General features: G+C 36.8%; 1 protein-coding gene across 2 annotated transcripts in view; it reads left to right on the top strand.

Moving 5' to 3' along the window:
- Positions 1-26,911, top strand: part of LOC100249449 (structural maintenance of chromosomes protein 6B) — a 97,466-nt gene that overhangs the window by 13,464 nt on the left and 57,091 nt on the right. Inside the window, exons 4-11 of one of the 2 annotated variants that reach the window (XM_002278077.4) lie at positions 13,490-13,545; positions 15,288-15,374; positions 15,464-15,784; positions 18,141-18,260; positions 18,664-18,798; positions 24,656-24,732; positions 24,817-24,892; positions 25,087-25,161. In XM_002278077.4, coding sequence (XP_002278113.1) covers positions 13,490-13,545; positions 15,288-15,374; positions 15,464-15,784; positions 18,141-18,260; positions 18,664-18,798; positions 24,656-24,732; positions 24,817-24,892; positions 25,087-25,161 — 947 coding nt within the window. The remainder of the gene's footprint in view (positions 1-13,489; positions 13,546-15,287; positions 15,375-15,463; positions 15,785-18,140; positions 18,261-18,663; positions 18,799-24,655; positions 24,733-24,816; positions 24,893-25,086; positions 25,162-26,911) is intronic. The other variant, XM_019226157.2, reaches the window with a different exon arrangement.

Raw genomic sequence — 26,911 nt, 5'->3', positions numbered from 1 at the left:
TGGTTAGCAAATCTAGACTTCCACAAGGAGGACCAAGCTAATCCACGAAGAATGTTCTTCCACTCACAGTATCCATATCCTATCGACTGCTAACCAACATATTCACCAAAGCCCTTTCAAGATTGTTATGGAAATTCTAAAAAAGATTGTTATACAGGAGTAAAATGAGTCCTAGTCTTGCCCTTAATCTTTCAAATAAAACCCTTGGAAGCCTCCAACTCTACAACTTTCTTCAAATGCTCCGACAACCAATCCAACTCCTCTCCAAAACCTATCGAAACAACAAAACCTCGACTTCTCTTTGTTATTGAGATCCAAGTTCCCCCATTGGAACCTTCAAACTTTACTTGGAAAGCCTTTCTCTCCACTTCAAAAAACTTCGCCATCAACTTTTGTGAGAGCAAGTGCTTTCAACAACTTTTGTAAAAGAGATCATCTTGTTAGTTGGGATGTAGTGTGTAATTCGAAGGCAAAAGGGGGATTGGGATTTGGGAAGATTACTCTAAGGAATGTCACTCTCTTAGGGAAATGGTTGTGGAGGTACCCTAGGGAGGGTTTAGCTCTATGACATCAGGTTATTTTAAGCATTTACGGATCACACTCTAATGGTTGAGATGCCAACACTATAGTCAGATGGTCACATCGTTGTCCTTGGAAGGCTATTGCACAAGTCTTTCAGGAGTTTTCCAAGTTTACTCGGTTCGTGGTAGGAGATGGGGAAAGAATTTGGTTCTAGGAAGACTCGTGGTGGGGGGACCAACCTTTGGGATCCCAATATCCAAGACTATTTAGAGTAGTCACAGATAAAAATATTCCTATTTCTTCAATTCTCAGTTCTACTCGTCCCTTCTCTTGGAACTTTAATTTTCGCCGCAACCTATCCGATTTTGAGATAGAAGATTTAGAAGACCTCATGCGGTCACTTGATTGTTTGCATTTGTCATCTTTGGTTTCAAATGCGAGATCTTGGTCTTTATCTTTTTTAGGGCTTTTTATAGTCAAATCTTTCTTTCTTGCCTTATCCCAATGTTCTGGTTCTCCTCTAGTTTTCCCTATTAAGTTCGTTTGGAATTCTCAAGTCCCTTTCAAAGTCAAGTTCTTTGTTTGGTTGGTGGCACACAAGAAGGTAAATACTAATGACTTGCTACAATTGAGAAGACCCTACAAAGCTCTTAGTCCTGATATTTGAAAGTTGTGCGTGTGGCATGGAGAATCAGCAGATCATTTTTTCCTACATTGTTATTTGACAATGGGGTTGTGGCACAAATTATTTCAATTAGCCAAGACAGATTGGGTTCCCCCGAGGAGCATTTCCGACATGTCCATCAATTACAATGGTTTTGATTTATCTAAGAGAGGGATAGTTTTGTGGCAAGCCGCATGCATTGCTTTAATTTGGATTGTGTGGCGGGAAAGAAATGCGAGGATTTTTGAGGATAAAGCAAGGAATTCAGAGAATCTTTGGGATTCTATTCATTTCCTTGCTTCTCTTTGGGCTTTTTGTTCCAAGGTTTTTAAGGGGACTCCCCTTATTGTGTTACAACTTGATTGACTAGCGGCGTGTAATTCCTTTGGGTTGGTCTAATCTAGAGAGTGTGTTCGTTTTTACATTGTATTTTCTTGTTTTTGTATTCTTGTAGTTTAGTTTTCTTTGGTGAGAGGATTCCTCATCCTTTTCTTGTACTTTTTTTTTTCTATCAATATATCCCTTTGTCGTTTCCTATCAAAAATACGATCACTTGTCTCTTCTTCTATTTTGCACATGTAGTATTTATTAGGCATCCTCCATCCCCTCTTCCTGAGTTAATATCTTGGCCTAAGTTGCGTCCCAAACAAAGAAACTAGCTCTTATAGGAGCCAGTAAGATCCAAACTATGCTATGAGGGAAATGCTCTGCTCTCCTACTTGCCAAAGGGGAGTAAAAGGACTTAATTGAAAAAACCCCATTTTTTGTCTAACCAAACCATGTCATCATTAGTACCCAAAGAGAGAGACTGAACATGCAACCTCCCAAAAAAGGCATCCACTTCCTCCAACTTTGAATCATTGAACTGTTTGCTAAACCTTGGACCCCAACTACCTCCATCCCAAACATCCACTACCCAAGCTTCTTTAGAAGAGGCTATAGAATACAGGTTCGCGAAGGAATCCCTCAAAGACAAATCCCCGCACCACTTATTCTTCCAGAATTTCACTCGATTCCCTAAGCCAATCTGAAGGCTAGTTTTATCTTTGATAGCCTCCCATCCCTTTTTGATTGCCTTCCAAACCCTGCTCCATACCTCTCTCTCACTTCTTTTGAGTACCAACCCCCCTTCTCTAGCCCATACTCACCAACAATCACTTGTTTTCAAAGAGGATTCATGTCCTTCACAAATCTCCATGGCCGTTTCCCTAATAGAGCATTGTTAAGAGTCGACAAGCTTCTAAGCCTCAAGCCCCCTTTTTGTTTTTCCAAGCAAACGACCAACCAATTTACAAGATGGGGCTTGTTGACCAAAGTCCTTCCCTACCCAAAGGAAGTCCCTTTGAATCCTTTCTAGTTTATACACTACTCTTTTAGGGATAACAAAGAGGGACAGACATGCAGTAAATAGGTAAGCTGGATAAAGTGCCTTTAATCAGTGTTTGTCTCCCACTTTTTGAAAGGTATTGCCTCTTTCACAAAGTAGGCCTTTTTTGGAACTGCTCTTCCACCCCTTCCCAGTCACTAGTAGACTTGTAAGGAGCACCCAAAGGTAGGCCTAAGTAGGTGGTTGGTAGGGCACCCACCTTGTAGCCTAAAACCTTGACAAGCTCCTCCAAATTAGGGACATCCCCAACTGGAATCAATTCACTTTTCTCCATATTAATCTTTAGCCCTGGACATGCCTTGAACAATTGAAAACCCAACTTAGGTGCTTAAGATTTTTCTTGTTGGCGTCACAAAAAATGAGAGAATCATCTGCAAAGAACAAATGGGAGACCTCCACCCTCACATCCTCCCTTCCTTTGATTAGGAATCCCTTAATAAAACCATATTCCTTTGCTCGAGAAAGCAAACGAGAGAGGGTCTCCATCACTGAGATAAACAAATAAGGAAACAAAGGGTCTTCTTGTCTCAACCCTCTAGAGATTCTAAAGAAACCTAAAGGAGTGCCATTCACCAATACAGAAAAGCAGGCTGTAGAGATACACAATCTGATCTAACCTAACCTCTTTGAGCCAAACCTTATTCTTTCCATTACTGTAAGGACAAAGCTCTAATTCACGTGGTCATAAGCCTTTTCGATATCCAACTTGCATAGGACTCCTCTCTAATCGTCTTTAAGTCTAGAATTATTGGCCTCATTTGCTATTAAGACAACACCCAAAATTTGTCTTCCTCTCACAAAAGCAAGTTGAAATTCTGAGATCAATGTACCAACCACCCTTCAGTCTAATAGCTAAAACCTTAGCCGAAAGCTTGTATTAACCCCCTACCAAGCTAATGGGCCTACAGTCCTTTAGGTCCTTGGCCCCCCCTTTCTTAGGCACCAATACTAGAAAGGTAGCATTTGAACTTTTTTCAAAGGATCTCGCCTCATAGAATTCTTCGAAGAATCCCATAGCCTTGCTTTTCACATGCTCCCAATAGCATTGCCAAAAAGCCAAGGTAAAGCCATCCAGACCCATGGCCTTGTCACCATAAGCTAGATAAAGCTCTAAAAACCTCATCTTCAGTAAAAGGAGACTTCAAGGCTGCTGAACCTACAGATGACAAAGAATTAAAGACTAGCCCATCTATTTTTGGCCTCCACTCCCCCACCTTGGAAAACATCATTGTGAAAGGCATTTGTCACCCCTTCCTTAATATTATCCTTTCCTACTAGTACATCACCATTAACCCTTATCTTGTCCATGAAATTCCTCCCTTCTTCAAGCATTGACCATTTTGTGAAAGAATCTTATGCTTTTATCCCCTTCTTTTAGCCACAGCTCTCTTGATTTTTGTCTCTAAGAAATTTCCTCCAACATTACTTATATTTTAAACTCATCTACCATCCCCCTTTTAACCTCATATTCCTTCGTTGTTAGGGCCCTCTCCCTTTCCTTTGCATCCCACAACCTTATCTATGCCAAAGCGTCAAGTGTTTTGGTAGAAACATTACCAAAAACCTTTTTTTTCCACACTTTAAGGTCCTGCTTCGAAGATTTGAGCTTAATAGCCAAAATGTGATTGTAGGACACTTGCATGTTGTACCCCTCCTACCATTACCTAATAAGGTCTTTGAATCCCTCCACCTTTAGCCGCATATTTTCAAATTTGAATGGAGTCTTTCCTTTCCTTGTCCCACCACCATCCAACAAGATTGGTGCATGAATAGAGGTTGGATTTGGTAGGATTCTCTAGACCAAGTCGTTGAACTTATCCTCCTAATCATCAGAAACAAGGAAACGGTCCAAGTTAGAGGCTAAACTGTTACTTAACCCACCACACCAAGTATACCAACCACCAAATAGGGGAAGATCTTTAAGGCACAACTCGTCAATAACTTTTGAAAAGCCCCTCATGGAAGCCAATATTCTTTGATAGTGCCTTCATTCTTTTGGAAATCTCACTACATTGAAGTCCCCCACCCATACACCAAGGATCTTTTCAGAGACCTCTTATAGAACTTAGCTCAACCCAAAAGTCTTCCCTCTCCTCAGCCAAGATAGGCACATATACCCTTGAGAACATCCAAACAAAGTTATCCACATAGTTCCTGAAATGACACGAAACTGAAAATGCCCTAAGCTCCATCTTAATAAGCTCCAATACCCGATTATCCCAGAAAACCACAATTCCCCCCTGCTTGGCCCCTAGCATCCATTGGCCCCAAGTCCAAACATTTGCCTACACCTAGACTCCTCACCAAATAGATTGACAATTGTTGAACCTTCGTTTTTGAAGACAAACAAGATCAACGTAATGTGAGTGTAACAAAGACTTAATGATTTTGCATTTATTCCTCTCATTAATCCCTCTAACATTCCATGATACTATTTGGAGTTTCATTGACACACTCTGGTCAAATCCCCAAAATTTTTCCCCTTTCTTCTCCCACCATTTTGAGTTGGACTTTTAATTCACAGAGCATTCTAATTTCCTTAGCTTCTTCTCTAATTTAGAGCCACCCACTCTAGACTTTTTTGTCCCTTGTGTCACGATCTTCCCTTTTGTTCTCATTTCCAATTTTTTTAGAAGGCTTAATATTTCCTCTTCATACTCGTCCACTGGAAGCCCCAAAAATTTGCTAAGGGACACTAGTCTACTAAAATTGCCCTAAGAACAGGAAGAGTCCCACTGTGAATCCATTGAAGCACACCCTTTACCAAAGCGAAGGACACTTCCTCCTTCCCAGCCAACAAACTGGGTTCAAGGTCATCACAGGAAGGCTGGAAGTTCACTGTTGACCCATCCTCCAAGATCATGGAGTCTGGACCACTTCTACCTCCATCCTTCAGTGGTGGAAAGTCACTTTCCATCATCACCAAGTCTCCGCAGCAACTCTGCCCCAAACCACGATGAGCCTCTCTGGCAAGAGCCCTAGAAATAGGGGGAGGAGTAGAAGAGAAAGGGAATCTAAAGGAGATTCATCTTCAAGCTGTCAACCGAATTCTACACTACGTTAAGGATACTTTGGGTAAGCGAATTTTGTTCAAAAAAGGCCTTGAAATGAGGCTGGAGGTCTATGCCGATGTTGATTATTCAGGATTGATTATGGGTAGAAGGTCTACAACAAAATATTGTACCTTTCTTGGAGGAGTAAGAAGCAAAATGTGATAACATGATTAAGCTCAAAAGTAGAATTTAGAGCTATGACATGCGACATCTGTGAGTTGTGGATAAAGATAATTATTGGAGATCTTAGAATTAAATAGTATAGTCCTATGAGGCTCTATTGGGATAATAAGTCAACCATTAGTATTGCATATAATCCAATACAACACAATCGAACTAAACATGTTGAAATTGATAGACACTTCATAAAGGAAAAGTTGGAGAGTGGTTTGATATGTACTCCCTATATTCTTACAAAAAATCAACTGGCAGATGTTCTCACAAAGGGATTGGCTGGCTTGGTGCTTCATGCTATAGTAGACAAGCTGGGAATAGATAATATCTACTCACTAGCGTGAGGGGGAGTGTTGGAATCTGAGTATTTTCTATGTAAAGAAACTTGAGTTGTGTTCAAGGTGTATATTTTGTATTTATTATGATAAAATCAGATCCCTCAATCATAGGGATTGATAGATAGGAGTGGGTTTCCTAGTTGGATAGGAATTGCTATGTGTGTGTGTGTGTGTCTATATATATATATAGATTCCCAAGATGTACCATTTATTTGAAAAGAATTCTATCAAACATTTTTTTTTTCGTTTTAGTTACTAATGAACACCTAAAAAAGAGAGGATGCAACCTAAGTACATAGGGAGTGTACCAGATCTGAAAAAGGCAAGCGAAAAGGAGTGAAAAGAAAAGGAGTGTAATAAAAGGTTAAGGCCTCCTAAGCCATCAAGAAAATGAAAAGTTGTGCTAGTTAATTTGAGAATGCATTGTTGGAAAATGAATTCTTCAATTTATATTGGATTTTTATTATTTCCCTAACCAAATATTTGCTATTCTTCCAAATGGTGAGAATTGTTATATATCTTCCACCCCATTTGTGGAGGAAAGTGTGAAAAACTGAAAAATGCCTACTTTGATAAAAACATAAATGCATTTATCACAGGCTACCACTGCCACTGTCACCACCTCTACTACTACTAACATGATTGCTGCTACCACTGCTGTCAATGCTACCACCATCCTTACCCCTACTATGCCATTGTTGTCACCACTTTCACTACCACCACTCATAATCATCAGTACAACTATCATCGCTGCTGCTGTCAACAACACTGCACAATTGCTGCCACCACCACTGCCATTCTGAAGAACCAATTCTACTATCACTATTGCCAATGCCATTACCACTATCCTTATTGCAACATCACCACCATCATCAACGTCATGTTATTGCTGCAGCACGTCAATGACTGGCACCATTGCCCTGTTGGCATACTGCCACCACCTGTATTTTCACCACTATCATCACTGTTTATATAATCACCACCATTATGCTGCCTTTTATCATTTTTGACATTGCAGCCTCTCTTCTATAGCTAACCACAGTTATGCTGCCTTGTACTATTGTTGCTCTTGCAGCTCTATGCCACTGCTACCTGCCAACACCATCACTGTCACCACTTGATCATCACCACTGCCATTGATATCAGCACTTCTGTGATTACTACCACTACCTGCACCTCCACCACCACCATTGCTAGTTCCATTGCGAATGTTGCCATCATCACCACCACCCTCATCACCATTCTTTACTCAATTTTTTAAATGGCTAATCTAGTTATTTTTAGGTTTTAGAAATCTATAATTCTTTACCTTTACCATACATTATTTTTTCTAACTTGATTGTTCATTTGGCAAAATGAATTTTCATGATTCATTTTAAGGTTTTATATCTTTTTCAAACACTAGCTTAACAATTTTCCCCATCATTTATTTATTTATTTTCATCTTGGAAGATACCGTCTACACTATTCCTAATCTAGTATCTGTTTCCAAGCAGTAGGAAGAAAAACTCAGACACTACTCTGATCTGTTATTAAACTCAATTACAAACTAATTTATAGACTTAGGTGTTACCTAAGTCCTTTATTTTAGGAAACCAGAAACATCCTAAAAACTAGGAGATTAATTTGAATTAATCTCTAACTACTCTATGGATAAAACAAATTTAAAATAATTCAAATTAACTCAAATATCCAAAGCTGTTTGGATAGTTTGAATTAATTCAAACTTCTTCAACTGATTTAGATAATCTCAATTATCTGAAAAAATCTCTAACACTCCCTTCAAGCTGGGACAAAAATATTGAGTAGTTTCAGCTTGTCTCGTAACTTCTCAAACGCTGGTCTTGCAAGGGCCTTTGTTAGTAGATCTGCCGCTTGTTGTGCGGATGGAATGTATGTCATGCAGATGGTTCCTTCTTCCAGTTTCTCTTTGATGAAATGACGGTCTACTTCAACGTGCTTTGTTTGGTCATGATGAACTTGGTTATGAGATATGTTTATGACAGCTTTATTTTTGCAGTAGATCTTCATTGGCTGATGTGATGTGACTTTTAACTCTTTCAACAACAATTTTAACCAAAGTAACTGGCATATGCCTTGAGCAACAACTCTAAACTCAGCTTTCGTGTTGCTTCTAGCTACGAGATTTTGTTTTTTGCTCCTCCAAGTTACCAAGTTTCCCCATACAAAGGTACAATATCCAGAAGTTGATTGCCTATCGTCCATCAAATGTGCCCAATCAACATCCGTATAAGTTTCTACTGTTCTTGCTTCATTTTTCGCAAAGTATAGACCTTTTCCAACCGTCCCTTTGAGATATTTTAGAATTCGGTATGCAAGCTCCATATGTTCCTCGTATGGTGTATGCATGAATTGGCTTACCATGCTAATTGCAAACGCGATATTAGGTCTAGTTTGAGAGAGATAAATGAGCCTCCCCACTCAACGTTGGTACCTTCCTTTATCTACTGGGTTGCTGTTTTGGAATTTTGTCAATTTCAAATTCGGATCCATTGGAGTATCAACCGGTTTGCACCCCATCATTCCGGTTTCCTTTAAAAGATCCAAGGTATACTTTCTTTGAGAAACAGATATATCTTGCTGATTTCTAGCCACTTCCATGCCGAGAAGGTACCTCATTGATCCAAAGTCTTTTATCTCAAATTCCCTTTCCAATTTCTCCTTTAAATCTTCCATCGCATGTTTGTCATGTCTTGTAAGGATAATATTGTCGATGTAAACAATGAGAATAGTGATCTTACCATCTTTGTGTTTGTAAAACAATGTATGGTCTGTTTGAGCTTGTTTGTAACCCATTTGTTTGATTGTCTTAGTAAATTGATTGAACCAAGCCCTTGGTGATTGCTTCAGTCTGTAAATAGATTTTTTCAGTTTACACACCTTCCATCTGTCCTTGTCACATCAAAACCTGGTGGTAATTCCATATGTACCTCTTCTTCTAGATCACCGTTAATGAAGGCATTCTTTACATCTAATTGTTGAAGTTGCCAGTCATTGTTTGTTGCTAGAAAAAGCAAGACCTGGATGGTGTTTAGCTTAGCTACAAGTGTGATTGTCTCTTGATGGTCCACCCCATATGTTTGAGTGAATCCTTTTGCAACTAGCCTTGTCTTGTACCATTCAATCGATCCATCTGAATTGTATTTTACTGTGAACACCCACTTGCAACCTACTGGAATTTTTCCTTCAGACTTTTTCACCAAATCCCAAGTTTCATTTTTTTGAAGAGCATGTATTTTGTCCTCAAGTTCCTTTTTCCACTTTGGTTCCTTCAAAACTTCTTGTATTGTTCTTGGAATATCAACACTTGCCAGATTAGTTGCTAGAGCTTGAAGAGAAGGTGATAAATGATCATATGAGACAAAATTTGACATTGGGTGTTGAGTGCAGGTTCTCACACCTTTCCTCAATGCTATGGGTACATCAAGTTCATCAATATTGAGGTTTGTAGGGGATATGTGTATACCTGAATTCGGTTTAGACAAGTGACCATGCTAAAGGTTCACCGAATTTTCTACTCCTTTTGAAATATTCCTCCGTGAATAAACACGTAACTCAGGTTGTAGCTGCAAATCTCCCCTTGTTGTTGATGTTGAGGGTTTGTCGTGCATAGTCATCATTGGCTGGGATGGACTGGAATACTTAGACAAGTTGATTTGTGGACTGGACAGTGAATTCGGTCGTGGTTCAGGTTGTGGAATCGGCAGCTTTGGAATTCCTGGAGTTTCTGATCGATTTAAGGATTGTGGTGATGCTGGTATTCCTGCGGAAGGTGGAACAGAAGGTAGGGATGCTAGTATATCTGCAGAAGGTGGAAGAGAAGGCAGCGTTTCTGATCGATTTGGTGATGTTGGTATACTTGCGGAAGGTGGAACAAAAGGCAGGGATGCTGGTATACCTATAGAAGGTGGAACAAAAAGCAACGTAACATTCCAAAAATTTTCTTCACCTAAGTTCTCCCCCTGAAGGGAATTTTTGGTGTAAAAGGGCTGATCTTAAAAAAATGTAACATCCATAGAGACAAAATAGTTTTGTTTTTTTGGACAATAACATTGATATCCCGTTTGAGTAGCAGAATAACCGAGAAATACACACTTAAGTACTCTAGGTTCCAATTTGCTATGGGTAGGGTCATGAATGTGGATAAATGAGGTACAATCGAATATTTTCAGTGGAAGAGAGGTGAAGGTTCGTGTATGTGGGAAACAAGATTGATTTTTTTTTAAAGGTGTTTGGAATTCCAAAACTCGAGAAGGCATATACAATTTATCAAATAACAGGCCGTAAGAACTGCATCCCCCCAAAAGGTTTTAGATACATTGGCAGTGAACATTATGGAACAGGTTACTTCAAGAAGATGACAATTTTTCTGTTCAGCAGTCCCATTTTGTTGAGAATTGTGATCACAAGAACTCTGGTGTATGATCCCATTTTGTAACAAATATTTTCCCAAAATTGTATTAAAGTACTCACCTCCATTATCGGTACGAAAAACTTGTATTTTTGAGTTAAACTGGTTTTGGATCATTAGATGAAAATTTTTGAATGTTTGTTCAGTTTATGATTTGTCTTTTAGCAAGTAAACCCAACAAACCCTGGTGTGGTTATCAATAAAAATCACAAACCATTTTTTTTCAGTGACATTATGAACTTTGGAAGGACCCCAAAGATTGCTATGAATCAAGGCAAAGGGTTTCAAAGGTTTGTATGGATGAGAAGGAAAAACAGAACATTGCTGTTTTGCTAATTGACAAACTTGACATTGAAACAAATCATTTTTCTTGAACATGGAAGAAAACAAATTTTTCAGATAAGGAAAACTGTGGTGGCCTAGCCTACAGTACCACAACATTATTTCTTGTTTTCTAGACAAACTAGAAGCTTTACAACTGACTGTTTGAGCTTGTTTATTAACAAAGTCTTCTTTCTTAAGATAGTATAGTTCTCTGTGTTCCCTAGCATTGCCAATCATCCTCTCCGTAGTCAAGTCGTGACAGGTACATGTAGAGCGTGAGAATTTTGCAACACAGCTAGGTACTCGTGTAAGTGTACTGATAGACAGTAGGTTGCAAGTCAAATTTGGAACATGTAATATAGAATGGAGAATCAAATCTGCGCCAATCTTGATTGTACCCATGCTTGCAACCATTGATAGGGAACCATCTGTAATTTTAACCTTAAAATTTCCTAGATTGGATGTATAAGTTGAAAACAAATTTGCACACCCTGTCATGTGATCTGTTGTACCCAAATCGATAATCAATGATTCTTGTCTTTGTGTAACACCATTCAAAGCAAATGAAAATGTACCTTTTTGAGCTAATAGTGATGTACTCAAATTATTTGGCAATGATGCTAGTGTCAACAATTTGTAGAGTTGTTCCATTTGTTCCTTAGCAACGGAAACACTGACTTTGCTATCGTTTGGCTTAAGGCTCGGTTCTGTTGCAGCCTGATAACCTTTCGGATTAGATTTGTTGACTTTTTCCTTCCAATTTGTTGGTTTTCTATGTATTTTCCAGCAAGTGTCGTGGGTATGATGGGGATGTTGATAGTGATCACACTATAACCGATTTCCTCTCTGATTGCTGTGAGAATCTCCTTTGTTTGCCAAGTTTGAATCACGAACAGCTTGGGCTGAGTTGTCTGATGTGGGCAGTGGTTTTTGTCCTCCAAGCATGACATGCTCGCGACACTCTTCTCTCCTCACTTCTGCAAAAATCTCATCAATTGAGGGCATTGGATTTGTTCCAAGTGGTCGTCCCCAAACCTCATCCAACTCCTTGTTAAGTCCAACAAGGAAATCAAATATTTGTTCTTTATCCACCATTTTCTTGTATCTTTCACCATCCTCGGCAGAACTCCACACACAATCATTAAACATGTCTATTTCTTTCCACAATTTGTTGAAAATATTGAAGTAATGTATCACATCCATATCACCTTGTCTCAAATTTCAAACTTCGTTTCTTAGTTTGAACATTTGAGCTGAGTTTTCAAGGTCTGAAAAAGCATGATTCACAGCATCCCAAAGCTCCTTTGCAGTTGAGCAATACATGTAATTTTCGCCAATGTTTTCTTCTATTGAGTTCACGAGCCACGCCATAACGATTGAGTTGCTGGCATACTAGGTATGAAACGTAGGATCAGTCTCCTTTGGCTTCTTTATTGTGCCATGGAGATATCCAATCTTCCTGTGTCTGCGAATAACCATTTGAGCGGCCCTCAACCATTGAAGGAAATTTTTGCCATTAAGCTTGTGAGTAGTTATTTGAAGGGATGAATGGTCAATAGCAGTGGGGACAATTGTAGAGGTTGACTGAGAAGGTTCTGAGGACACCTTTGAGTCGTCGCCCCTGCTCGTCCCTGTCATGACAGTTTTTACCATGGTATTTTCTTCAACTACACAGCCTGCTCTGATGCTATGTTTCTAGGCAATAAGAAGAAAAACTCAAACACTGCTCTGATCTGTTATTGAACTCAATTACAAACTAATTTATAGACTTAGGTATTATGTAAGTCCTTTATTTTAGGAAACCAGAAACATCCTAAAAACTAGGAGATTAATTTGAATTAATCTCTAATTACCCCATGGATAAAACAAATTTAAAATAATTCAAATTAACTCAAATATCCAAAGCTGTTTGGATAGTTTGAATTAATTCAAACTACTTCAACTGATTTAGATAATCTCAATTATCTGAAAAAATCTCCAGCAATACCATTACAATTCTGTTCTTTCTCTGCATGGTTATTGGGAGTAATGCTTTTCCAGATATAATTTTAGTTAACTAATGGGACATTCCATATTGGAAATGTTGAACGACAAATGTTGAGGTTAAGATGCATTGAACATTTCACCCTTGAAATTGTTATAATTTGTGTCTATTGGAATTGTTGAAGTATGATATACATTGTGGGCCAAAATCCAAATCCTAAGAACTTGAACTTTTAGGAAGATTGATAATTAACACGGTTTCAAAGCTCTTGTTAATTGAATGTCCCATGTGCAAGTTCTTTCCCTATTTATTTATTTGCGATCTGCTTGTTGCTACTGCTGACTGTACCTCACATATTCCGTGGATATGGGGCCGCACATGAGGAGGGGTGTTAGAGCATGACATATGTTGTGGGTCCAAATACAAATCCTAACAATTTAAGCTTTTAAGACAATTGATTGCTCAATAGGAATATTTTATGTCTTATTGAATTGTTTTGTTCTTTTCAGATGATTAATTGGTCATTTTTATTTGCTTAAGTTTTGATGCTTAATGATTAATGCTAGAGGTTTGATATTCACTTGATCGTTTGGATTTGAGATGTTTCACAGGGAAAAGGGTTGCTAGTCGAAAAGAGGACCTTCATGAGCTTGTAGAACATTTTAATGTGAGTGTTTCTCCTAATACTTGCATGCAAACTGCATGTGATCTGCTTTGACATTGTTCTGGGGATAGGTCTGTAGCTTCTTAAATTGAATTGTTATGCTACTCTTTTGCCTGAAACTAAATAATTTGTGGTTAGGTGGGCGTTATATATATATTCTTTTTTTGTGATCAGATACAAAATATATATTAATAATAATAAAGGTACGAGAGAAGGATAAGAGGTCCTTCCTTCAAAAATACAGATTCTGATAAAACATTTATGAACATTTAGAGGTGATGCCTGTTGGGATCTTGATTCCATATGTTGCATGAAGTAACACCTAGAGTATGACATGTCCTCTTAAGAACAGAATATGCATTACAAATATGTATTGGATGTTTATCTCCCCTTCTTTGCCCTAAGCCTTTCTATATTTTTCTGGATAATATTTTTAATCTACAGTTATAATCCTTTTTTGTGTAGTAGGAAAAATCAGGTCAATTCTGCATCCTATCCATGTTGACAATATGGTAGTCATGTTTTTCTAAATAGAAAATTTAAATTTAAGATTTGGGATGTGGCTAGATTTGTGCAATGAATGTCTAGGATTGCAAGAGTCGTGCATATGACTACTTTGTAATTGTTGCATGCTACATAGATCAAAAGGAATCTATTGGTTCCTTTCTTTTGCCTTTGTAAAGTTCAACCTTTGTGCACTAAGGCAGATTGTTATTTTTTTTTTTTTGATAGGCAATAAAAAGAAAATATATTAAAAGCACTCACGTTTGCCATCTTGTGGAAAAAAGTGGTGTTTTTTTATCCCAATCTTTTAACCAAATTTCTCCTGATTTTTGTCTCCATGTGGTTTCTTCCATGGAGGCCCACTTTCTAAACTCCTTTAAAGTTGCCCTTTTGATCTCTACCTGTAAAGTCCTATAGATTGATTTTTTTTTTTTGATAAAAAACAAAAGATTTATTAATTAATGATAAGAAAACATAAGAAGGATAAGAAATCCTCCCTATGAAATACAAATCAGATCAAAAGACCCAAGAAAACGTTTGCTTTACAAGGAGATTTGTAGAAAAACAATAAAAAGACTACAAAAATAACATCTCCAAGAGCTCATCTATACTCCTCACCATGTAAGCCGGTAAGCCCAATCCTAGGGTGTACATAATGAGAGCCAACTAAACTGAATGTCACTTAAGGGGAAGGGTTTAACGACATCAATACAGTAGGCCTAAAAAGGAACAAGGAAATGTTTCAAGTCCCACATCATCTTAGGCGTCTTGCAAGTATCCTAAAAAATCCTTGCATTTCTATTTCTGCACACTATCCACATCTAAGTGAGAGAAGCAATTTTTCAAAGAGTCTTGCCTCTAACAGAGTTCCCAAAGCGCATAAAAGAAATAATCATCATGTCGCAAATACTCCTTGGAGCAATAAGCACATGCTATTCAAATTAGTCAGTTTGGATTGGGTTCCTCCTAGGAGCATATGTGATTTGGTGACCATCTCATATAGGGGTTTGGGGAGCTCTATCAAAGGAAAGTCCTATGGCTAATTGTTTGTCTCATGTTGAAAAAAAATGATTTTCATAAAAAGAGTAATTTGCATAAAATTTTCCCCATTTTCTTCTCCCCCTCTTGCTCTGTTGTGTGATAATGAAGGATTCTATAAATTCTCCTTCCCCAATTAGTTTATTTATTCAACTTTAAACATCCTGCTCAGTAATGTTTTAGATGTGTCTTACTTTTCTCAGATTGATGTTGAAAATCCATGTGTGATAATGAGTCAAGACAAAAGCAGAGAATTTTTGCATTCAGGGAATGACAAAGATAAATTCAAGGTAATGTGCATGAATGAACATTGCATGTGTGCAGCATGCACACTATGTCAATATACCTTAGCTATGACACTAACACAGTATTTACTCAGTTCTTTTTCAAGGCTACACTGCTTCAGCAGGTCAATGATCTACTGGTTAATATTGGGACTCGTTTAGATTCTGCAAATACACTGGTAGAGGAACTGGAAAAATCAATAGAACCAATTCTGAAGGAACTTAATGAGTTGCAAGTGAAAATTAGGAACATGGAGCATGTAGAAGAAATTTCTCAACAAGTACAGCAGTTGAAAAAGAAACTTGCCTGGTCATGGGTATATGATGTGGACCGACAACTCCAGGAACAAAGTGCAAAAATTGAAAAGCTTAAAGATCGGATACCGACTTGCCAAGCTAGGATTGATCGACAACTTGTAAGTGTTAGACTCTTGGCAACAATTATTATTATTATTTTAGGAAAATTATGCTTACATCTCCTAAGGTTTTTGTTAAAATAAGAACTGGTCTAAATTACAAGAACCTGTTCTGTGGTTTACCAATAATGTCACAAACCTCTCCTTGCTGTTAAATTGAGCAAGAGGAAACCTCAAGGAAGGCAAGTGAAGTTTTTCCCAAATTTACTTCAATATTTTTAATGTGATTTGAAATTTTCTCATTTTTGTTTTGTTTCTTTTTAAATTTTAAATGTCTTCACCCTTAAGTAAAAGCATATAGTACTAGAGTCTCTTAGGTTCATTGAAACGTAGGATGGCTATATATATTCCTATTAAAAAATCTGATGGCTAAATATGTGTTCTAATGGTTCTGGTGGTTGGACCACAACAACCGATGTCAATTTTTTTTTTGATAGGTAAACGCACAAAGATATATTAGATAAAGGGTGCTTGATAGGTGACCCAGAGCATACAGGGAGCATACAAACGTCACCTAAAAAAGAACAAGCACTCACCGGCCCTCAACGCAAACCCAACCAGTCCACAAAGTTAAACAAAGTTAAGGGGCCTACAACTATAGAAGATTTAGCCCAGGAAAAGAGATTACAAACAAAGGAATTTTTCAATCTTTGAATCGACAAGACCTCATTATAAAAAACTATCCTATTTCTTTCCTTCCAAACCGTCCAAAATAAACAAAGAGGGACTGCCTGCCAAACCTTTTTATGCTTCTTGTCCTTAAAAGAAACATACCAACTTAAGAGAGTGTCTCTAACCGTAAACGGAAGAACCTAATTAACACCAAATAAAGAAAACACAAGATCCCACAAAACCTTCGCCTTAGAGCAATGAACAAGGATGTGATTTATTGTTTCCTCTTCAGCACAACACAAGGAACATCTGTTGGCTAAAATCCAGCCCCTCCTCTTAAGTTGATCTTGAGTAAGAACCTTCCCCCAAGAAGCTTCCCAAGTAAAAAAACTCACATTTGTAGGAACATACGGACTCCAAATAATACTGCACGGAAACGAGACTGCACAGCTATGAACAAGGGAATTATAAAGAGACTTTACAGTGAAAATCTCATTTTTTGTTTCTTTCCACACCATCCTATCCTCCACATCACCATACAACCTCTTTCTTTGAATCGGATGTTAAACCGCCAAGCCGGACGAACTGTCCGGTTCCTAAAGAATTGGTCAAGGTTGGTTGACCCAAAATTTTGTTGGGCTAGGCTAATCCATTATTCAAGCCCAAATAGGCTTTCTTTCTACAGAAAAGGCCACTGCCCAAGCCCATTTTAGCTATGATGTTGTTTCAAGGTATTTAAACAACTATAAAAGCTTACAACTTTTCAATGTGAGACAAATGAGAAAATTTGGAAAAGAAATTTTTTTGCGCCAAAGGGACTTGAGCCATAGGGCACTTGTTACAAAAGGGAAGGGCCGAACCACTAAGCCACTCGTTCACATTGGTTTTTATTGCTGTACAGCTCACAAAATAATAATGTAAACTTTGATTTTTTTTTTCTCCCTAATTCCACCGTATAAAACCATTAAATGAATATAAGTTCTTCATGTGATATTAGTTATATAATGATAACTATAAAAATAATATACATTAATTAATATAATAACTTTTTAAAATTTTAAAATAATAAGATACATGATATTAAATATTATAATTTTTCTATCATCTTAAATATATCTTGATACTTAAATATTATATATATTTTATTTAATAATGTTTTAAATATTAATACATTTATATTTATCTTTATCATTTAATGTGACATATCAAAATTTTTAATAAAGAAATATTATTAAATTTTTTAATTATAGATATCTTAATTTCTTATAATTATTTTAATTTTACATAATATATAAATTATATATTTATGACATCACCAGTTCAATCATAGTTTGACCTTCGATTCGACAATTGAACTGTGAACCGCGAACGAGTAACTTTTTCTGTTTAATGACTGGTCCGGTTATGAAAACATTGGTTTTTTATAAGATTCCTAGTCTAAACTTCTGTATAACATATTCCTTTTTCCTACATGTTTGGTTGGATAATGTGAGATGTTGAGCCTTGAGCGCCATCATTGTGATTTTGACTTTTATTTAACTTGTGTAAAATCTGTTTACAGTTCTGTATTTATGTTGGTAAATATAACATGCGATGCATGGATTCTCATGTTATCTTTTCTTTCCCTTTTTTGGAGGGTGCTTGTAATTTTTCAGATTATGCTTCCTTTTGGTTGTATATACAGCTAGATTACATGGATTATTTACTTAGTTAGTTTAGGCATATGATTTGATTTATTTTGCAGGGTAAAATGGAGGAGTTGAGGGAGTGCTTGACCAAGAAGAAAACTCAAATTGCATGTATGATGGAAAAGACAACAGAAGTGAGGAGAATGAAGGAGGACTTGCAGCAGAGGCTTTCCTTGGTATTTGGAACTTAGAAATTGGACATTATTTCTTTAAAATGAACAAATGGCAGTTACATGAGATAGGATTGTTTATTAATACTGACGTGATCTGGTTTGATTTCTTAATGCTCAAACTTGTGATTTTGCTTGCAGTTAGTATCTATATATACAGCTTACTTTCCAAAATAGATGTGGCATCTTTAACAGATACTTGTCTTCATATATGTATATATATATAGCCTCTTTTTATATATTTATTTTTGTTGGTTCGTTTCATTCACATTCCTTTCTTTCTATTTTTTTAACGGTTTCAGTTTTCATACCCTCGTAATTATGTAATGGGGTTTTCTGCTCTTTGATACCATATAAAAATATTAGACCAATGACTTTATCTCTTATTTATACAAAATTTGTTTTGCAGGCCACAAAAGAGAGGCTTGAGCTAGAAGAAGAACATTGCCGGAAAACTAACAAAATTCAGAAGATGGTGAATCTTGTTAGGCGGCTTGATCAACAAGTTCATGAGGTTCATGAGCAAGATCTAAAAAATACTCAGGTATATCATTCCTCCTTGATATAGATTATGATTTTTTGCATGGACATGTGTTTAAACATATTGCTGCTTTACACTTCAATGTTTAAATATGCCTCTTAGGTTCTGACTTCAAAAAAAGAAAAAAACAAGCCTCTTTGGCCACTGTTCAGTTTTATTTTTTCTTTTGCTCAATTTCCCTCCTCCACGTCCTTTTAACAGATAGTTTTTGATTTGAGTGTGACACACATTTGACTAGGCTTCTTTCCCTTGTCTCAGCATATTACTGGAAAAAAGAAAAGAAAAGAAAAATGAGGGTCTGACATGCCAACCTTTTTGAAAAATGCTATACATAGAGACTAAATATTTGGTGCTTGTGTGTGTTTGTTTCCATTGTCCTTCCAACATTCCAATTTGATCTAATTTGGATTATTCATACAAAGTTTTCCATGTGGTAGTGCCACCACCATCCAAGAATCTGTGGAATTCCTGTAATTCTTATTTCCTACTATTACTCCCTTGTTTTTCGGAAAAAAATATTACTAGTAGAAAGATGTCTCACCACGCCCTTGCAATGCCCAAATCTCTTTCACCTTGTTCATCCAATTTTTTCCCTGTGGTTGTTTGTTAAATTGTAATTCACATTTATATATGCATGTGTGTATGTGCATGTATTTATCAATGCATGCATACTCAGACATGTATACATATATAAATTCTTATCTTCATAAGTACATAAATACATCCATGCATGCCTGGTAACCATATCTAGGCTTAGCCCTTCTTCTGTGCTATGTAGGAAATATCTCCTGGGAATGAACTTTGTGCTGCCTGATAGCGGAAAAGAAAAAATTAGAAGCATCCTGGTCATGGGTTGAGTTTTCCTTTTTGGTTGGGGAGGGTGTGGGAAGTGTGTTTTGGTTGGGGCGGGGGGGACTTTGAAGTGTCAGATAACAGCTTACATTTGCATTGCTGGATATTATTTAACTGTTTGAAGTTTCTGTAGCTTATATGTATGTGTGTGTGTGTGTGTGTGTGTATGCAAAAGAGATTTTATAGGAAATGATTCAAAAATGAGTACTTCCCTGGTACCTGCAACTTGAACCAAAAAAAAAAAAAAAAAACAAGAGAAAGAGATAGAGACAGAATGTGTGTGTTTGTGTGTATTTGAAACAACATGGCAAGAACATGCTCCTGAACTCCCCTGACCCAGAAACAAAGTTTGTAAGAGAATCTTTTAGAGTTAGGGTGGACAATCATCATCCAGAATAAATAAAAGACAACATCCTCCCCTTAAGATTCCAATCTGTCAATTCAATGCCCCTGAAAGGCTTTCTGCTACCCTTCTTCTGTAGTTACCAAGCAATGCAAAAGGTAGTGGCCCTCCACACCTTACTTCTCCCCCTCCATAAACTCATGATGCCAGCAGGCCAGTGCTAGATTCATAGTTTGAGGAAGAAAGCAATGCCCCCCACAAAGAAAAAAAAATTTACTTGTTCCAAGCCTTCAAGCAATGCAATAATTGATGAATAACACTCTTCCCATTCATTTTTGTAAGGTGTTTTTCATATTTAGATTAAGAATAGCTAGGGATTATTTCATGAATAAAAGTGAGATTAATACTTCGGGGCTGCAAGATGTGTACCAAGGCAAATGACACAATTTTGTATTGTGGTTTCAAATTTTTTTGCTGTGAATACATTAAATAGCTAAGATTTTCCTATAGACAGCTAATGGAAGGGAAGGTATGGTTTAAAGTGGAATCCAAGTCCTTTGAGATTGAGGTAGTGAAGGTTAAGGTAGGTTGAAGGGTAAGGTGTTGGAAAACAGGGGAGGCTTCTCTAGTTCAGTTAGGTTTGGTGAGCATGCCTTCCTTGGTTATTGGATGGGGTGGAGTCATGTTGCCTGATGGAGAAAGGGAAATATTTTAGCATGGATTGGAAGGAAGGTGGTACAAAGATGGAATTGTGGTGTAACTATACTAGGTGTTATCTCCTATGTTTAGATTTCTCAGCTGAAGCTAAAAAAATTGACTTGTTTCTAGAGGGTAAGCGGATTGTGGGGGGATGGGCCACTTTGGAAGCCTAAGGGTGGATTCTTCATCCAATGGCATTGTGTCAACCTTGGTTTGTCAAGTGCAAGTTGTAGAAACGAGCTTTGAGGCAATTGCAAAGGGAGTGTCTTTCGTAAAAATCATGAAGGAAAATGTTAAGGAGGTAAGAGAAAATTTTTGGATCTAGCTAGGGAAAAAGAAGATGAGTAAGATGATGGAGGTAATGGAGCATTGTTTGGTAGGTAGGTGGGGGATTTTTCATATAGAGTTCTATATTTGCACTCTGTGAAAAAGTGGGCCTTGCACAATTTGCTTTATATAGGAGAATTGCATCTAGTATCACTAAGGGCCTTGCTGGTCTCTTTTGAATTTAGATTTAGGTCTTAAGGTTGAGTGGGTTCTTTATAAGGGGTGGGAAAACATAAAAACAAGTTGTTTGTCTTTGTCAAATGGTTGTCGGAGGCAGGGTACTATAAAGGTTAATTAAGGCAAAGGAATTTTGGGCGCCCATTGTGGGTTTTCCTATTCATCTATGGGATAGAGTTCTATTCTCGAAGTTGAGGGAAATGTACAAGGATTTGTTGCTATAGATGTGGGCACAACAAATGCAAGTGAGATGTAATAAGCCATGGTTCTTATGAAAACAAATGGAAGGAGGGTGCCAAGGAAGTTACAGGTAGTCTTGGACAACAATATGCTATTTAACTATGGTAAGAAGTTCCATCATGAGTTGTAAGTTGTTCTAAGATTTAATGGGGAATAGTTGGAGGTCAGGGAAGAAGTGGGTTTGTTCACACACTTGTGGGAGAGTGAGAGAGCAAAACTATGGGGTAAAGTTGGTGAAAAACATGTCACCCCTTGGTGTAATGATTACTAGTAAATGTATGGGTATTACAAAGGCTTTGTCCTTGTGATGCAAGTAAGGGGACACAACTTGGAAATTTCAAATTTTGATAGGTGTGCTCCCTTATGCTTAGAGCTTGGAAATGAATTATGGAGAGGAAAACGGTATAAAATCTCTCAAGGAGCTATTTTGGAGGGGTAATAAATGGAGATGTAGCCAATTAATGGGGATGGTAGTAGGCTTTAGCTCATGTGGGCAATTGATGTTCCAAATTAATAAGAAGAGGTTGGGCTAGGCTAAGAAAGACACTCGGATAGATGGCTTAGGGTCTTCTAATATTAGAGAAGTAGTCAAGGAATGAGGACTCTTATGGGTTGGGTTTGGATTCTTTCTTTCTTTTTTTTTTTTTTTTTGGTGAAGGCTTGGTCTAAGATAGCTCCTTTGGCTTTTAATTTTTTCATAGAAGGGAAGGTTCAAGTGGCTCATGGGCATAAGAATCCTCATGGAGCTTTGGAGTTGCTAGGGCCAGATTCTTAGGGGAAGGACCCTTGTGAGGAGGAAAATCCTAACCAAAGTGGTGTTGTCAAAGGGTTGTCTCTCCCATTAGAAGCAGAGTTGAAAGATCCTTGGGCACATGAGAACCTTTTAAAGGAAGCAATGAGAATTCTAGGTATTGTTCCTTCCTATAAGCTCTCTTTGAGGGTTGGGGCTTGGGATTCTTCTTTTTCCTCTTCTTGAGGAGGGTTTTAAGTTTGGAGTTGGATGGAGTGATGTTTCTTGGTGGTGAAGTGAATAGTGCAGTTTCAAGAGAGCTTCTGAAGATTAGTGAAGGGTCTTCAATGGTTCAAAAGGCTATTAAAGCTTGAGCCTATCTGAAGTAACCTTAAGGTTATAGCCGCAATATAGAGTAATTGAGGCTTAAGCTTCACACTATTGAGGCTTATAGCCTTGAGGTTGTTTAGGCTTAAGCCTCAAAGGGTTTGAGGCCTTTATATATATATACACACACACACACACACACACACACACACATATAAGGCTTATTTTTCAATATTCAATGTGTTTTAATGGATTTTGTGCTTTTATAGGCTTTTAGTATAGAATTTACAAGCTTTGCCTTGGACCTAGGGATTGGGTTAAGCCTTCTACAAACTAAGAGCTCGGTTGACTTCTAATTAAACTTTTAAATGTAGAGGAAAAAAAATATTGAACAAAGAAATGGAGGAGTTATTGGTTATTGTAGTAGTTGGCTTCATATTTGATATTAATCTTATTATGAATGGACAAAGGAAAAAAACCTCTACAATTGATGGATGAAAGACAGCAATTGGTGGACATTAACAATGTTGGAGAATAATAAAGTAATTGAATATGATAACAATTCCTTGGAGGATCTTAATAGTTATAATGATTGTATTGCTGAAGATTTTTTGATAACATGAGAGTGACTTGAATTTTAAAGGAGAGAAGAAGAAAATAAACTAAAAATTATTAATAATGACATGCAATTAGGTTCTAACAAATAGCCTTTCCAAAATTCTCTTAGAGATCCTTCAAATAATTTTGCTTGTAGACTACTCCTGTTTGAGGTGGGGGCTAATTTATAGACAAAGTTGATAGAGATATTCTTTTAGAATTAAGATTAAAATTAGTTGATAAATGTACCTATGAAATGTGTCAAAGGTGAGTTATGAGAAAGATCGGACACATATAAGATTTTATTTTCTCATCAACAACTTGAAGAAGATTGAGGGGAGAAGGTGGCCTACTTTGGTTATGGAACAAGAGGTGCTACTAGTTTGGTTAACCTTTAAAACCACCAAGCCAATACTCTCAAGCCAACCCATCTTTAGTCAAGGTGGTGGTAGTTAAAGCACCTGAACTAGGGAAGCTAGTATGGAGTCCATGATACCTTAAGCTTCCTATGATCATGCCATCAATTTGGGCATGCATGAAACACTAGGGTGCATAAGGATTGTGTGGAAAGTATGTAATTGACTGAACTCTATTATATGGTTTTGTGACATTTAGTAGCATTTAATCACAAAAAAATATGACACCCTAAGAAAAGATCATATCTGTTTTTGACATTGATTATAAATAAATGTATCCAATGTAAAATGTGTGCATGTGTTGATAAATTCATTAAATGGAATTTAAAGAACAAAATGTGGAAGAATTGAGTTATATATTTACAAGTTTTCAGAAGTTTGTTTGTGAGTGTGCCTTGTAATTGCCATTGTATATTGTCTAATACTTCCTATATTGTAGCATGGCGATGTTGACAAATATCGTTATTTAAAACCATGATCAAAGACCTCAATTATAAAGGTTTAGTTTATATTAACTAGTTTCAAATGATTTTCCATTATATCAAGAAGGCAGCTCGTAAAAGAAAGGGGGAAGAAGAAGAAAGAAAAAAGAAAAGAAAGGAATATTATGACTTGTTTGAAAACTCTTCTTGAAAACAGTTCAATGTTCTTTTTGAACAGAGAATAGTTTTCTAAGTTAAAAAACACATTTTACAAATTTTGTTACTGAAAGCAGTTTCTTGAAAATAAGTTGTTTTCTAGAATAAATTTGAAATGTTTTCAAGTGTTTATTTATTTTATATATATATATATGCGTATAATATTTTGGAAAATAATTGAAAATAGAATACTTACAGGACTTTTGCATTGTATATAAGTACACAATACCTTTAGAGAGAATAATTCAAGAAAACTATTTTCCATATTTGAGTTCCCAAGTAGAATTTTATTCCTCAAAACAATTGAAAACTATTTTTAAGATATCTTCTTAAAAAATTTTTTTGAGAATTATTTTAAAAAATGTTGCAAAATAGGCCCTTGCATGCCCTAACCTGTTGGTTGCTGCTTTCAATAGTTTTGTACTCCATTCTTAGTGGTATTTGAATGGTTATGTTACTATTTTAAGAGCATTAAAATGTGTCCTTTCTGCCTTTAATCTTTCCAATGCTTTAGGCTGAAGAATCTGAAATAAAGGAAATGCTGAAGGGACTCCAAGATGAGCTTGATACAACAAATTTGATACTATCAAGGTCAATTTTTATTCTTTTCATATATCTTCAGCCCTGCAGTTAAGGCTGATTATGCTGATCATAGTAAACTGGGAAATATTTTAGGTTGAAGGAAGAAGAAAGTGCCTTATCAGCAAGCCTATCCATCAAAATGGATGAAATCAGAAAGATTTCGGATGAGGTATGGAGATGTTTAGCTGAAGGGGTAACATTGAAAAATATCCTGCTGAGTTAAGTCTGATGATATGTGCTACTTGGATATATATAGGACTGAGTTCTTGAAAGTTCATATTCTTCTTCATTTGTTTAACCTAGTACGATGATATGTAATAGTTGAACATATATAAAATGGTGATTTATATTTTGGTTTTCCAGATTGACGATTATGAAAGAAAGCATCGTGAAAACTATTCTTACATCTGCGAACTTCAGCAACACCAAACCAACAAGGTCAGGCTAAAATGCTTTTTCTTTTTTCTTTTATTTTTTATTTTTTAGGGGTTTTAGCTGCCTGTAAACATGACACTCCTTTTATAGTTAGGCATAAGAAAGCAAAAATCCGTGTCATTATATGCACTAGCAAAACCAACTAGGGCTGGCTTGGAAAGTAAGTTACAAAACGTTTCTGAAATTTCTTATAAAATCAAAATTGTATATATGATTAAAATTTTCTTAAAATCAATTATATAATCAATTAGATCTTATCAAATATAATGATAAATCATCTAATATAATCATTTTAAAACTCTGAATTTAATTTTTTTTCTTTTAAATTTCCATTCATATAGGTTGCCTCCACCTAAAATAAATTTCTAGCCTCACCCATGATACCATGCATGTCTTCCAATCTGCTAGAAAATTAGGTGCAGAATCTGGTTCTGGGGTTGAATCTGCTAGAAGATTGTGTGCAGAATTTGGTTTGAAGGGAACAACAGTGGTTTCAAGGCTGAAATTACTTGCTGTTACGGGGGCTGTTGAGGTGGCAAATTCGAATACTGGGGCTGGAAGAGCAATCACCTGGAATAGCAATATCCCAAAATTGATCTGAATTGGAATTCCCTGAAATCTCCCCCTGAAGCTGAGTTTTGGGAAAATAGGCTTGATGCTCAAGGAATGTTACATCCATGAAATTATAGAACCTTTTTGTGATTGGAGAGTAACATTTATGACCTTTTTGGGTTGAAGAATATCTAAAGAAAAGACATTTGAGGGCTCTTGGATCTAGTTTCGTTCTATTTTGAGCATGAGTGTTGACAAAAACGTTGCAACAAAAAATTTTTGATGGAAGGGATGACACTAGCCGAATGTTAGGGTAGCAATATTTTAGGACTTTGATGGGAGTTTGGTACTGTAATACTCTAGTGGGCATTCTGTTTATCAAGTATGATGTAATGAGAACGGCTTCCCCCCAAAAATATTTAGGAACATTTGTTGTGAACATAAGGGAACGAGGAACTTGTAACAGATGACGGTCTTTTCTTTCTGAAATTCCATTTTGTTGTGTTGTAGCAATGCATGAGCTTTGATGAATAATGCAATGCTCACGAAGATAGGGTCCAAGAATTGAATTAAAGTATTCAGTACCATTGTTAGTGCGGAAAATTTGGATTTTGGTTTGGAATTGAGTGTTAATCATGACATTAAAATTTTTGAAAATCTCTTTTGCTTTAGATTTTTCATTTAACAAATACACCCAAGATATTGGTGTATGATCATTGTTAGATAGTGTATAGTTATTTCAGTTATTTATTTTTCCTTTTCTTTCCTTATTGTATTGTGGGTCCCACTAACATGTATATATATACCACGTCCAATGTGTATTAGTTAACAGTTTTTCAATAACAAAAATTAGGGATTCTCCATTTTCTCTCTTTTCACATGGTATCAGAGCCTAGTGTCACGGACTTAGTCGTTCACTAAGCTCGTGCGGCACTTAGGCAAGTCAAGACGCTTGATCTTGCTAAGTCAGCCTTGAAACCCAATGCTTAGTTTACTCGGCTAAGACACTCGCGACTCGAAAGCTTAAGAGCTTAGTAGGCAACTCCTTAAAGAATGGAAGCTCTTATTACTCAAGAAAGCCTTTACAAGTGCTTGGAAGCTCACTTGCTTGGTTAGGAAGTGGTTTTGGGTGGTGTCTTGGCCAAATGAGGCCCTTACCTATTTATAGGCACCAAGGGAACTCTCTAGAACCTTGGAGGGT

Source organism: Vitis vinifera, chromosome 16 (assembly GCF_030704535.1).
Source record: "Vitis vinifera cultivar Pinot Noir 40024 chromosome 16, ASM3070453v1".
In the NCBI taxonomy this organism is placed as follows: Eukaryota; Viridiplantae; Streptophyta; class Magnoliopsida; order Vitales; family Vitaceae; genus Vitis; species Vitis vinifera.
Note: the sequence above shows the minus strand (reverse complement) of the source record. Positions and strands in the feature narration are given on the sequence as shown.